Source organism: Myxine glutinosa, chromosome 4 (genome assembly GCF_964187855.1).
Source record: "Myxine glutinosa chromosome 4, kmMyxGlut1.1, whole genome shotgun sequence".
NCBI classification, from domain to species: Eukaryota; Metazoa; Chordata; class Myxini; order Myxiniformes; family Myxinidae; genus Myxine; species Myxine glutinosa.
In genome coordinates this window covers 118,338,882-118,353,085 of record NC_136264.1, presented here as the reverse complement: position 1 = coordinate 118,353,085, position 14,204 = coordinate 118,338,882, and the positions used below count along the sequence as shown (strand labels likewise).

Below are 14,204 nucleotides of genomic sequence, written 5' to 3'. Positions count from 1 at the left end.
ATTTGCAATGCCTGGAGATGGCATAGGAAAGGAGCGGTGTACAACAAGAAACCAGAGTGAAAACTGAGTACTCTCTTTCAGCGTGCGTCACTGCCGAGCCCCCTTTGGTGCCCGGCAATGACGATTTGCAATGCCTGGAGATGGCATAGGAAAGGAGCGGTGTACAACAAGTACACATACATTCAAAGTACACCGCCCCCATGCCAAATAATTAAATATGCTGCAGCGCGGCATTGCCGGGGTGCCTCCGGCGCCCGGCAATACCGCAGCGCAGCTCATTGAGGCTGCATTGGGAGGGAGAGGTGTACACTAATTGATTGATTAATTGTATAATTAAAATCAATAAAAGATTATCACAAAATATTTTCATAATCAATTGGCTAATAGCATAACTAAACCACTAGTGCTTCATCCGAAGATGTATCTTTCAGAAATTTAATTAACTAAGTCATTAAAAAAAAATTAAATAATTAATTGATTACTCAATAAATAATTAATCGATTAATCAATAAATAATTAATCGATTAAATGATTAATCAATAAATCAAAAATATCCTTGATAGCCACGGCCCACATCACTTGGTCACTCATGTCCAAATATTAGCTTCCCAGCTCAAAAGGTGCCTGAGATATTGGCCAAGTGAGAAAGAAAATAAATAAATGATTAATAATGAAAATAAATAAATAATAATCATAAAAAAATTAAATTATTAATCAATTTGGTCAGAGAACACATAAACTACCACTATTTCATCAGAATCTGTAACTTTAAAAAAAAAAATTTTTTTTTGTCATTAATCGAATAATTAAATAATTAATCGATTAATTGATTAATTAATAAATCAAAAATATCCTTTGCAGCCAAATCACCTGGTCATTGGCATGTCCAAATATCAGCTTCCTAACTCAAAAGGTGCCTGAGTTAATGGTCAGAAGAGAAAGGAAATTTAATTAATTAAATAAGTACTTAATTAATCGCTAATAATTAAATAACTCCTCAATTTATTGATTAATCAAAAAAAAAAATACCGTTTTTGACAAAGGACTTGCTCACTATTGTGCCGAAATTTCAGCTTCCTAGCTCAAAGGATGGCTGAGATATCGTCCGGACAAACAAACAAGAAAACAAACAAGTACACATACATTCAAAGTACACCGCCCCATGCCAAATAATTCAATATGCTGCAGCGCGGCATTGCCGGGGCGCCTCAGGCGCCCGGCAATGCCGCAGTGCAGCTCATTGAGGCTGCATTGGGAGGGAGAGGTGTACACTAATTGATTGATTAATTGTTTAATTAAAATCAATAAAAGATTATCACAAAATATTTTCATAATCAATTGGCTAATCGCATAACTAAACCAGTAGTGCTTCATCCAAAGATGTATCTTTTAGAAATTTAATTAAATAAGTCATTTATAAAAAATTAAATAATTAATTGATTACTCAATAAATAATTAATCGATTAATCAATAAATACTTAATAGATGAAATGATTAATCAATAAATAAAAAATATCCTTGATAGCCACATCACTTGGTCACTCATGTCCAAATATTAGCTTCCCAGCTCAAAAGGTGCCTGAGATATTGGCCAAATGAGAAAGAAAATAAATAAATGATTAATAATGAAAATAAATAAATAATAATCATAAAAAAATTAAATTATTAACCAATTTGGTCAGAGAACACATAAACTACCACTATTTCATCAGAATCTGTAACTTAAAAAAAAAATTTTTTTTGTCATTAATCGAATAATTAAATAATTAATCGATTAATTGATTAATTAATAAATCAAAAATATCCTTTGCAGCCAAATCACCTGGTCATTGGCATGTCCAAATATCAGCTTCCTAACTCAAAAGGTGCCTGAGTTAATAATGGTCAGAAGAGAAATGAAATTTAATTAATTAAATAAGTACTTAATTAAACGCTAATAATTAAATAACTCCTCAATTAATTGATTATTCAAAAAACAAAAAATACCGTATTTGACAAAGGACTTGCTCACTACTGTGCCGAAATTTCAGCTTCCTAGCTCAAAGGATGGCTGAGATATCGCCCGGACAAACAAACAAGAAAACAAACAAGTACACATACATTCAAAGTACACCGCCCCATGCCAAATAATTAAATATGCTGCAGCGCGGCATTGCCGGGGCGCCTCCGGCGCCCGGCAATACCGCAGTGCAGCTCATTAAGGCTGCATTGGGAGGGAGAGGTGTACACTAATTGATTGATTAATTGTATAATTAAAATCAATAAAAGATTATCACAAAATATTTTCATAATCAATTGGCTAATCGCATAACTAAACCACTAGTGCTTCATCCGAAGATGTATCTTTTAGAAATTTAATTAAATAAGTCATTTATAAAAAATTAAATAATTAATTGATTACTCAATAAATAATTAATCGATTAATCAATAAATAATTAATAGATGAAATGATTAATCAATAAATCAAAAATATCCTTGATAGCCACATCACTTGGTCACTTATGTCCAAATATTAGCTTCCCAGCTCAAAAGGTGCCTGAGATATTGGCCAAATGAGAAAGAAAATAAATAAATGATTAATAATGAAAATAAATAAATAATAATCATAAAAAAATTAAATTATTAATCAATTTGGTCAGAGAACACATAAACTACCACTATTTCATCAGAATCTGTAACTTAAAAAAAAAATTTTTTTGGGTCATTAATCGAATAATTAAATAATTAATCGATTAATTGATTAATTAATAAATCAAAAATATCCTTTGCAGCCAAATCACCTGGTCATTGGCATGTCCAAATATCAGCTTCCTAACTCAAAAGGTGCCTGAGTTAATAATGGTCAGAAGAGAAATGAAATTTAATTAATTAAATAAGTACTTAATTAAACGCTAATAATTAAATAACTCCTCAATTAATTGATTATTCAAAAAACAAAAAATACCGTATTTGACAAAGGACTTGCTCACGACTGTGCCGAAATTTCAGCTTCCTAGCTCAAAGGATGGCTGAGATATCGTCCGGACAACCAAGAAAGAAAACAAACAAGAAAGAAAACAAACAAACAAGAAACCAGAGTGAAAACTGAGTACTCTCTTTCAGCGTGCGTCACTGCCGAGCCCCCTTTGGTGCCCGGCAATGACGATTTGCAATGCCTGGAGATGGCATAGGAAAGGAGCGGTGTACAACAAACAAGAAAGAAACCAGAGTGAAAACTGAGTACTCTCTTTCAGCGTGCGTCACTGCCGAGCCCCCTTTGGTGCCCGTCAATGACGATTTGTAATGCCTGGAGATGGCATAGGAAAGGAGCGGTGTACAACAAACAAGCAAGAAAACAAGAAAGCAAGAAAACAAACAACCAGAGTGAAAACTGAGTACTCTCTTTCAGCGCGCGTCACTGCCGAGCCCCCTTCGGTGCCCGGCAATGACGATTTGCAATGCCTGGAGATGGCATAGGAAAGGAGCGGTGTACAACAAGAAAACAAACAACCAGAGTGAAAACTGAGTACTCTCTTTCAGCGCGCGTCACTGCCGAGCCCCCTTCGGTGCCCAGCAATGACGATTTGCAATGCCTGGAGATGGCATAGGAAAGGAGCGGTGTACAACAAACAACGAGAGTGAAAACTGAGTACTCCCTTTCAGTGTGCGTCACTGCCGAGCCCCCTTCGGTGCCCAGCAATGACGATTTGCAATGCCTGGAGATGGCATAGGAAAGGTGCGGTGTACAATATTCGGCAATAAATACACTATACATTTACCCTTGCATGCAAATAGTTACTTCTTACAACTACTTCCAATGACGACCACAACTACAACTACAACTACAACGCTACCTCGGTAACGGCCTCAATTATTCACACTTTGTTGTCAGGTTGGCTGGAAAGTTAATGGCCTAAGTCTTAAGAATCAGCTAGACAGGCCTGATGTTTGACTGAAGGTGACAGGCATTTGTAATTTGAGGGTGCTGGAAAAAACTCACCTGCACTTCATGAAAGACACCATAGGATCTTTAATGTCCGCCAACTTAATGTTACCAGACAGCACGACGAGATGAACATATAGCCAAGGGACAGCACATGATGATGCAACAATCCAACAGTTTATAGTCGGATCAGGAATCAAACCCAGACGAGACAGATCCGCCTTAAGAGGCCATTTTCCCCTGCAGAGCAGGGGTTGGCCTTTTTTGGGCACGTGGTCCTCTTTTTGAAGCAATGTTTTATGGCCAGATGCCCTTCCTGCCGCCAACCCTGTTAGTCGCCTCTTGCAACACACAGGGAATTACCAGTGAGCTGGTACTCAATTTGCCGACCTCGGAAGGATGACAGGCTGAGTCAAACCCCCTAGCGTTAATTCAGCGATCGACCAGGATTCGAAACCAGGATCCTAGGATCCCAAGCCGGAACCCTAACCGCTAAGCAAACACCAACGAGACAGTTGAAAAGTAACTGTGCTACGTCTGCAACATCCTATTGGACATATACAGTTCATGCCAGTACAAAAATAACAATATAAACATGGCCAGTGGGACCAACCAGAAGTAATCGTAAATAAACATCGAGACAAGCTCGTCACTCTAATATCCACCTATCCATCCACCCCCTCACTGTAAGAGGGTATACATCATAAAAATATTGCTTTTGAGCTGTTGTTTGCAGTTGCTAGCTGTTGTTTGCAGCAAGACATTGTCGAAGATTTCAATCCACATGTACAGGCAGACACACACACCAACAGACACACTGGCATTGTTTTTACTCAGTAAGGATGTTAAAAAGGAGAAATGTATATATATATTTTTTGGATACAAGATCGAGGCTCGTGAAAGAGCAAACATTAATCACACAAAAAGACAAACCGACACATAAAACATATAATAAGGGGAGCGGTAGACAAGATGGGGAGAGAGGGGGAAGGACACAAACACAACATTTGAGAGCAAGGACATCGAGAGACCTGTGGATGGGAGAGGGCTTGGGGGGAGGTGGGAGAGGTATAAAACATATGGACACTGCAAGGACTTCCAGCAAAGAAGTTGGAATATCAAAAAAGTGGATCTGGGGTGAATTAGCGGGGGTAGAAAAGATCAAGGTTTTGGATGGGGGAAGATTAGAGATGGTGGTGAACAGCTGTTTTAAAGACCTGGAGGGAGGAGTGGGATTGAAGGGAGTGACCTGCAGGAATATTTGGGGGACAGAGCACAGAGAGAGCTGGGGGAGCAAGGCCGGAGAGGAGTCGGCAGAAGACAGAAAGACCACCAACCTGCCTGCGGTGAGTGAGTGAAAGACCCTCGGAGTTAGCTTCATAGCGGGAGATTCCAATGATTCTGAAAGCTTTGGTTTCAACAGTGTGAAGCCGAGCTAGGTGTGAGGCAGGAGCACTGGCCCAGAGGGGAGAACAGTATTCCATTAAGCTGCGGATGAAAGCCTTGTATGTGGTGAGGAGCTCAGGTGTGCCAAGGAAGGACTTTGCACGACGGAGGATGCTCAGTCGGCGACTGGCTTTGGAGGCCAGCTTGGAAATGTGGTTTTCCCAGAAAAGATCATGGCAGATAGTGAGACCCAAATGCTTGAGCGACAGAACTTCTTGGAGAGGATTGTTGAGAAAGTAGATGGGAGGGTTGTCCAGTCGGTGTTTTCGGAGAGACATAGTGAGAGTGTGAGATTTGTCAGGATTGAAAGAAATGTATTTTAATTGGATAATCATAAAGGTGATTGATTATAATCAATCAACATTCATGAATCCAATAATTATTGGAGACTATTTAGTTCATGAATTCTGCTCCGAGATTGTTGTGCCCCAGCCATGCTGTTGGTGAGATGGCAGGGTGGGGTGAAGGCCAGCCGCCAACTCCTCACTTGAAGTGTTTGCAGGAGATGTCTGGAGCACAGCGGGCTCTGTTTTGAATTGATAAATGCAAACACCTTTGTACTCACATCTCGCAAATGTTGCATCTTAAATGCCAAACGAAATAGTGTACCATTTTACATGGTTGTGAATTAGAATTCAAATGTTGGCAAATTAGTTAATTGTATTGTGGTCAATAAAAATGGTCTTAAAAATAAATATATGAATGTCCATACAAAGGTCAAAACGCCCTGGGCTCCAAGATGTCTGCAAATCCCTATTGCTTGTACGGGACACAACATTTGGACTAATGCGGCATAATTCAAAACATTACATCTGCTGTGGCCTTGATGATGAGATAATCGGCCATGTTTGAGAGTATAAAATTGAAATCACTGAGAGAGACTGAGAGAGAAGTCCTGGCCTAAATGATGTTACTGTTCTGTATTTTGATGTTCCTTTGATGTACTTTTGAAGGTACTCTAAGTACCTCTGTATGTTTGGTATGTTCTTGTAACTCTAAGTATCTCTCCCGAGAAAAAATATTCTTCAATGTAATCCCATGCAGAGGACAATCGATTATTTCATTATAATTGTGTTGACCTATTAATGATCCAAATGAATCCGTCAATTAATGGCGCCCAACGTGGGGCGACTGATGCTCTCGGGCTGGAGATGGAGGTTCCATCAATCAATGATGGTGAACTCAAGCGCTCAAATCTTATGTAAACAGGTGAGGGACCTTTTGAATCCCCATGTGGACTTCACTGTCATATGCTCTACCCTCTTCCAGCCCCAAGGGTAACGTCGCCCGAAACAATGTGAAGTGATTTAATGCTCGTGCTCGTTGGTCATTGTTGGTATGTGTAAAGTTTGAGTATGCGTTGAACAGTTGATTTTTTGTGGTTTGAAGCTGGTGTATGAGTTGATTTACCGCGGTGCTGTTGCGGTGGTTCTCATCGATTGAGATATTGTCCTGATCAGACAATCATGGTGTTGTTGGCTCCTCATGAAGTGTGTGAGTAGAGTGGATAAATTGTGTTGCTTGAAGTTGTTAGCTGGAAAATTATAATTTGTACTGATTGATACAATTGGGAATTGATGCTCCGCCATGAAGCCGGAACAGAAACGTATTGAAATTTGATGTTCTTGAATCGGATGCAAAATAAGTGGTTGTGTGTTCATTGTTTGGATAAAGTCTTTGAAACTAGGTGTGTGTACTCGTTGTTTGAATCTTTGTTTTCCCAGTAGGTGTGTGTACTTTGTTTTCCCTGTATCTTGTGGTCATTGGATGACACGTGTGTGTGCAGTATTTGTAAATTGTAAACTTGGATCCATTGTTATATTGTGAAGTTATTTTGCCTGCATGAAGTGACATGGGAAACCATCCGGGAAAGGAGAGTGAAGTAGTAGACCAATGAGAGGTACTTCCGTGCACTTCATGGATGAAAAGGAAATGGGAGTGAAACCATCGCAGGACAAGTTAGGTCTGAAGTGAAAAGCTTTGGGTTTTGTTTCAAATCACAGGCAAGGTATTGGACATTGCCTCAATAATAGAAAAGTCAATGAGACCGATAATGTCTTTTTGACAATGTCTTTAGTGAGACTGATGTTCTAACCCAAAGTTGACATAGGCAGAGAAAACTATCACATAATCAGGATAAAGTATGACAGTGTGATTTCAGTTTCAGCTATATAAATGAATGAATGAATGAATGAATGATCGTTTTAAGGCCATTTTTCCCCGCTAGACCGGGGGTTAGCCTTGCGGGCCCCATGACAATCATGGTTCCCTGTTTGAGGCAATGTTTTTATTGGCCGGATGCCCTTCCTGACGCCAACTCTTGGTCACGCTCTTACGATGCGCAGGGATACAGTGTGCCTATTGTGAATCGGGGTACACACCGGGATAATTCATCCCAGCAAGCTGGAACTCAATTTGTCGACCTCGGAAGGATGACAGGCTGAATCAACCCCCCTGGCGTTAATTCAGCGATCGACCGAGATTCAAACCCAGGATCCTAGGATCCCAAGCCGGCACCCTAACCGCTAAACCAACGCCAGGCTTGGATCCATTGTTATTTAAATACAACAAACAACAACAGGCATTTTAAGGCCATTTTCCCTGCAAGAGCGGGGGTTAGCCTTGCGGTCCCCATGACAATCTTCTCCAAATTGTCATGGTTCTATTTTTGAGGCAATGTTTTTATGGCCGGATGCCCTTCCTGACGCCAACCCTTTGAGTCGCCTCTTACGACACGCAGGGATACGGTGTACCTATTCTAAACCGGGGTACACGCCAGTATTTAAATGAAGAAGAAAAAACCTCAGTGATGTAATGAAAAAAACATCGTCAGAAACACAGTGTCCGCAGCCGCTGTGATGCCCTGGTGTGATGTGTGTACCATCAAGCCAGGGTTAATTGGAGCGGCTGTCGAAGAACTTACATACAACAACGTACCTAGACGACTCATAGATGACTCGTGTCGGGAAAGACGAAAATAACTGAGAGTCCAGAGTGCTAACTGTAATGAGACACTATAATGAGGTGCATAACTATAAACGAAAAATCTGTTGCTTTCATTTGGGAAACCAGTTAAAATGTTACTGGGACGATTTGATTCAAAAGTTTGAAGAGAAAAATGCATTTTATCCACAAAGATTTCGCATTGAGGACTAATCAGAATGAAAAAGGATTGTTGAACTTGTAATGAAGAACATTAGCATTGGAAAGACACAGTTGTGTGTGTGCTAGCTGTTTGTCGATTAGCATTCAGACAGACATGGTTTGAGACAAGCTCAGCCCAGAGGCTGAAAGGGCTCAATGAACACGCAGGAGGAATGAAAACATTCTGAAGGATGATAAACCTCTCAGGGACGTGGGTTTGTCCGCAGCCGAAAGGTTGGACTCGTGCCAGAAATTGGGACTGACAGTTGAATCAGTTGAAAATTGAAAATAAAAGTTGAAAAAGTATTTGAAAATGAAAGGAAATACTGGAACGATACGAGATGAGAGTTATAATGAGTTATAATAATTAATTAATGCTGCTAGAACCAGTGTGTTTGAGAACAGCTGTGTTATGATAATGAGGATAACGATTGCCCACCTAACCTCTTTTGAGGATGGCTAGGGCCCAGCTACCTCCAGGGAATGAGGTGGCCAATCGCGTGCGGCCATAGCTGGCTGAAAAGAAATTAGAGGGTGACCCAGATGAATGTTGACAATGTATGAATTGAGAACCATTGTAAAAATTTGCCCTCAATTTGGGACGAAAATGTATGGCATTTGCTGTCCAAGCTTAAAGCTGGCTGGTTTCCTCAGCTCGAGAGGATCAAAGCTTGTGAATATTTCAATAGATATATTGTACATATACACAACAAAAAGTGCATGTAAGATCTCTAGCACCGGAAGTGGCCGAGTATTTTTCGATCAGGCTAGCTAGTGTCAGCAGGTGACGACCTCTTAGTATATGTTGTGGCTTGCTGGTAATTGGAATTGTGGTGACTTTGTCGAGTGAGTAGCACAACATGCCAGTCATGCTATGGTGAATGGTATCAACAGGGGGACCTCTGTGCTGTGTCAGATCTTGTGAACAGTGACACAGTGGGGTGTGGTGTGATTTGTTGAATAAAACATTTTGAGATGTATGGAATTTTTGCTTTGTGAAGGTTGAAGTGGTGTCCAGGTGTGTATTTTTAACCCTAGGGTGGACGAAGCGACTTAAGAACAGCATATGTTGAGTGTTCGAGTTACCTACATAATTAAATATGCGTGTGACATCTTGTGTGGTTTGGCAGGAAACGTAGCTGCCTGGTTCCCTGTGAGAGTGGCTTTGGTGAGCGACTGTGTAATTCAGGGGTCGGTGGTTGTGTTACTAATCGGCAACAGCTTCATCTGTTGTGTTATTCATTTTCGACCATGAGTAAATTGAATGCCCAATTGAAATGATCAATGTCTGGGATTGGAGTTAGAGCTGGTGTTATTGTCAGCCATTGGAAAATTGGGAACAGTTGGTGTCGCTTGGGGTATGTTGTGTTCTGCGTGAGGTTGGCAAAATTTACCCTTGATGACAAACTATTTTTGGCATTTTATTTTGCGAGTTGCATTTCATTGGCCGGGAAATGGGAAATTTTGGTTCATCAAATGTTTGCATTTTATAATCTGAACAGCTGGGGCCGTGCCAGTCTGGGGGAAGTGGACACTGGTGTCCTTTGGAACATCTGGGGGATAATCTGATTCGATTCTGGGGCCTGGGGTTCGCCTCTGTTTGTCTGTCTGTCTGTTACCCTGGGCCATCAGATAAATCTTTCTTGAGACAAAACGCTCTTCGTTCTCCTTTGTATTCAGTTGGTCTGCCCCACAGCCCCATCTCACTGCGGAAAGGTGTAGACAGATTATGTGTGTGTCTCAAAAGTTTGTGGACAGATGTGGATGAAATCTGGTGGACAAACTGAGTGTGGGACGACAAGTCAATTCAATATTGGTGAGGATGTAATGTAAATTGGGGTATGTGTTGATTATTAAATTTTGAGTGATCTTTCATCATTGAGAGGGTGATATGACGTGAATCTAAAGGGTGTGGACGAGTAATTGGGTAACAGTGCGAGCGGCTCAAACCCCTAACATTCCGCCCCCCCCCCACCCCCCCCCCCCCAGCAGAATTTGCATAAAATGCAATGAACATACACTAGTTGGACGAGTTGATTTGTGAGAGTGTACCAGTATACAGGAAGGCATTGGTGAATGGGACAAGCTGTGACCAGGCCTGGCTGGTTAGTGATGTTATGAAACGTGAAAGAACGAACTTTGAAAATACCTGGAAAGAACTTTGGTCCTAAAATACATTTTACCTGAACCGACAGTGAACAAGAGTTGCACCAAGCTTAAACGCAAGCTTTATTTACCCAAGTCTGGGGACTTTTGTTTGCAATGAGAACTTTGAACGGGAAAAATCAAGATGGATCCATGCCAAATTCTGCTAATAACATGCTGCCAGAGCAAGTATAGGTACCCGAATTTTGGAGGGAATCCAAGGAATGCCGTTGAGTTTTGATTCACGAGTTTCACTGAGGGAGAGCGAACGAAGATGATGGCTGTGCTGATGAGAGATGGCCTGGTTTTATGTTGATTAATTATGTTGATTTTTTTGACATCCTGATAAATTTTTCTGCATTGATTTTTCTGCATTTACAAAATGGTTTCTGATTTCTCCCATGTCTTCCAAACACGGCACTTCTTTCAACACGTAGCGTGCTTTACAGACGTCGCCGAACAACAGCGAAACTCATTTTCCTCCATGGAACACACATCCATACACCTTTTTCAGCAACACCCACATTTACATGACGTTACCAAACTTGAGATGGGCCAGGTTTCAGCCTTCACATTGGGGGAAGTTAAAATAATGAGGAAAAATATATTCTTCAGCAAAGGACATGAAAATAATATTTTCCTGCTAGATTTCTCTCAAAGCAAACACAATTAATAGCAAATTCGTGGAATTTCATGGCTAGACAGGGATGTTCATTGAAAACGTATATTGATTTCATTACTATAAAAGGGAAAAGAGGGAAGAGGGAAGAACAACAGGCAGTGGAAAAGACTTTTGTAAATTAATGGATAATGTGATACTTGAAAAAAAAACTACGCAGAGTTAAGAATGGAGGAAATATGAGGCAAGCATCCAGGTTGATGAAAGGAGGGAGTATAACAGTTAAAGTATAACAGTTAAGGAGTAAAATAAATATGTGTGGGTGGAGTTAATATACTTTATATGGGTATCCATATTGCAGATGTTTGTGTCTGGTCAACAGTTTTATTTTGAAGGAAAATTGCTACAAAATATATTTATGATGTTATTTATGATATTTATGACAAGGAGGGAATTTCATGGGGATTGAAAACGAAGGCTTATGCCATACAAGTAAATGTATTGACATACATATTGAAAGAGTGATAAAACAATTAAAGGAGTTGAGAAAAATTGAAATCACTGAGAGAGACTAGGAGAGAGAAGTCCTGGCCTAAATGATGTTACTGTTCTGTATTTTGATGTTCCTTTGATTTACTTTTGAAAGTACTCAAAGTACCTATGCATCTTTGGTATGTTATTTGTGCCAGACCCCCTCTACAACAACAACAGGCATTTTAAGGCCATTTTCCCTGCTTGAGCGGGGGTTAGCCTTGAGGTCCCCATGACAATCTTCTCCATTTTGCCCTATTTTCTGCATCTCTCCTTGTTAACCCCCTTGTCCGCATTTCTTATTCCACCATCTTTAGCCAAGTCTTTCTCGGTCTTCCCCGTCCTCTACTTCTTTCTACATTCATTTCCATCACTCTTCTAAACCAGTCATTTTCATCCTTCCTCAACACATGACCAAACCATCTCAAACTGTTTCTCTTCACAACATCCATCACAGGCTCTATTCCCATCATCTTTCGTAATTCATCATTTGTCTTCCTCTCTCTCGACAATACTTCACACATCCAGCGAAACATTCGCATTTCCACCCTTCGTTGCTGCTCTACGTTCATTACCCATATCTCGCTCCCATAAATCACAACACTTCTCACACATGCAGCATACACCTTTCCCTTCAGCTTCAGCGACACTCCCCTCCTCGTCAGCACACCACTCGCTCAGTTCCCGAAACTTCTTCCATGCACATCTCACTCCAGCAACCGTTGCCGAGTCTGATCCACCTTCTCCATTCAGCATGTCCCCTAGGTAGCAAAATGTTTTCACACCTTCCAGCTTCACACCATCTCCAAGATCCAACTCAACATTTCCTCCATCTGCAGGTCCCTCTGTGCACACCTTACACTTGAATGTAGCTGCCACACTGGTTAATGACCCTCTCAAACCACTACATTTTTGATGAACCCACTCAGCGCACATTGTACATTGAATGGAATTCACTCCGACACCCTTCCTGCACACAGCACACGGCCACTTCCCAGTTCTTTCCACCTCACCACATGCTTTACCACTTGCCATGACCTTCGTTTTTCCGATATTCACCTTCAGACCTTTTGCCTCCATACATTCCTTCCACTTGTTCATCTTCTCCTTCAGTCCATCCATACTCTCTCCAATCAACACCAGATCATCTGCATACAACAACTGCCACGGTAAACCCTCCTTTACATTCCGAGCCAGCACATTCATCACAGCTACAAATAGTAGTGGACTTAGTACCGACCCCTGATGCACTCCCACCTTCACCTCAAACTCACCACTGTGCCCATCCTTCATCCTTACAGCTGTGCGCGCTCTCTCATACATTGCCATCACTACTCTGATCAACCATTTCTCCACTCCTAACTTCCTCAATGCCCATGTCAATACTTCAAGTGGAACCCCATCGAATGCTTTCTCCAGATCAACAAACCCAAGAAACAACTTCTTCCTCTTCTCCATGTACTTCTCCTGCAGCTGCCTTACAATAAAAAGCACGTCTGTCGTTCCTCTTCCTGGCATAAATCCAAACTGCATTTCGTCGATCTTCACTTTCTTCCTTATCCTCCTCTCCAACACCCTTTCCAATACCTTCACTCCATGCTCCAATAACTATCGCTCGATACGAGCCACAGTCCAGAGGGTCACCTTTCCCCTTGTATAGAGGGACGAAGGTACTCAGTTCCCAATCCACTGGAATGCGGCCTTCTTTCACCACCAGATTACAGATCTGTCACCAGACCCCCTCTCCCAAGCATTAAAAATCTTCAATGTAATCCCACACAGAGGACAACCGATTATTTCATTATAATTGTGTTGACCTAATAATGATCTAAATTAATCGTCAACATGTTTGCATTTTGGATTCATACCTCGGTGTGCTCCACATCATCTTTTTCTGGTATAGCCTTCGATTCACTTTTCACATTTGGCAGGGCTGTTCTCGTATCTGCGGGATCTTGGAGAGCGTCTGTATGACTTCCAGAATCCCCACTCTGAGGCTCAGTGTCTTTCGGATCCTGACGCATACCAGTCTCTGTTGTAACTCCCTCAGTCTGAGGAACCATCTGTGCAGAGTCGGGTGCAGGATTTTCGACAGAGGTTGTGGAAGGTTCTTGCTGGATTGATGACAAGACAGGGGAATGAGAAAATAATGGAAAGAAGCTATTGAATTTAGAGAATGGCAAACTAAAGCACATTTATTCATTCTTAAACCTTTACATACACTGGTGGAGGGTCCTGGTGTGACCATTGATAGTGTAACGCTTGTGAGGACACCAGTTTGGGATGACGAGGCCATGGTCGGTGTGTTGGTTGTGCTGGCCGTTGCAGTCTCCCCATGGACACTCTCAGGCAGACCTGCACTGTTCAGTGCTGAAGGCAGCACTGAGGAAGATATTT

General features: G+C 41.2%; 1 protein-coding gene across 5 annotated transcripts in view; it reads right to left on the bottom strand.

Annotated features, from left to right (window-relative positions):
• The window catches only part of LOC137425122 (host cell factor 1), a 148,703-nt gene that overhangs the window by 31,443 nt on the left and 103,056 nt on the right, over nucleotides 1-14,204 (bottom strand). For 4 of the 5 annotated variants that reach the window (XM_068113233.2, XM_068113236.2, XM_068113234.2 and 1 more), the window contains 2 exons: nucleotides 14,029-14,189; nucleotides 13,676-13,921 (listed from right to left, as the gene is read on the bottom strand). In XM_068113233.2, coding sequence (XP_067969334.2) covers nucleotides 13,676-13,921; nucleotides 14,029-14,189 — 407 coding nt within the window. The remainder of the gene's footprint in view (nucleotides 1-13,675; nucleotides 13,922-14,028; nucleotides 14,190-14,204) is intronic. The other variant, XM_068113235.2, reaches the window with a different exon arrangement.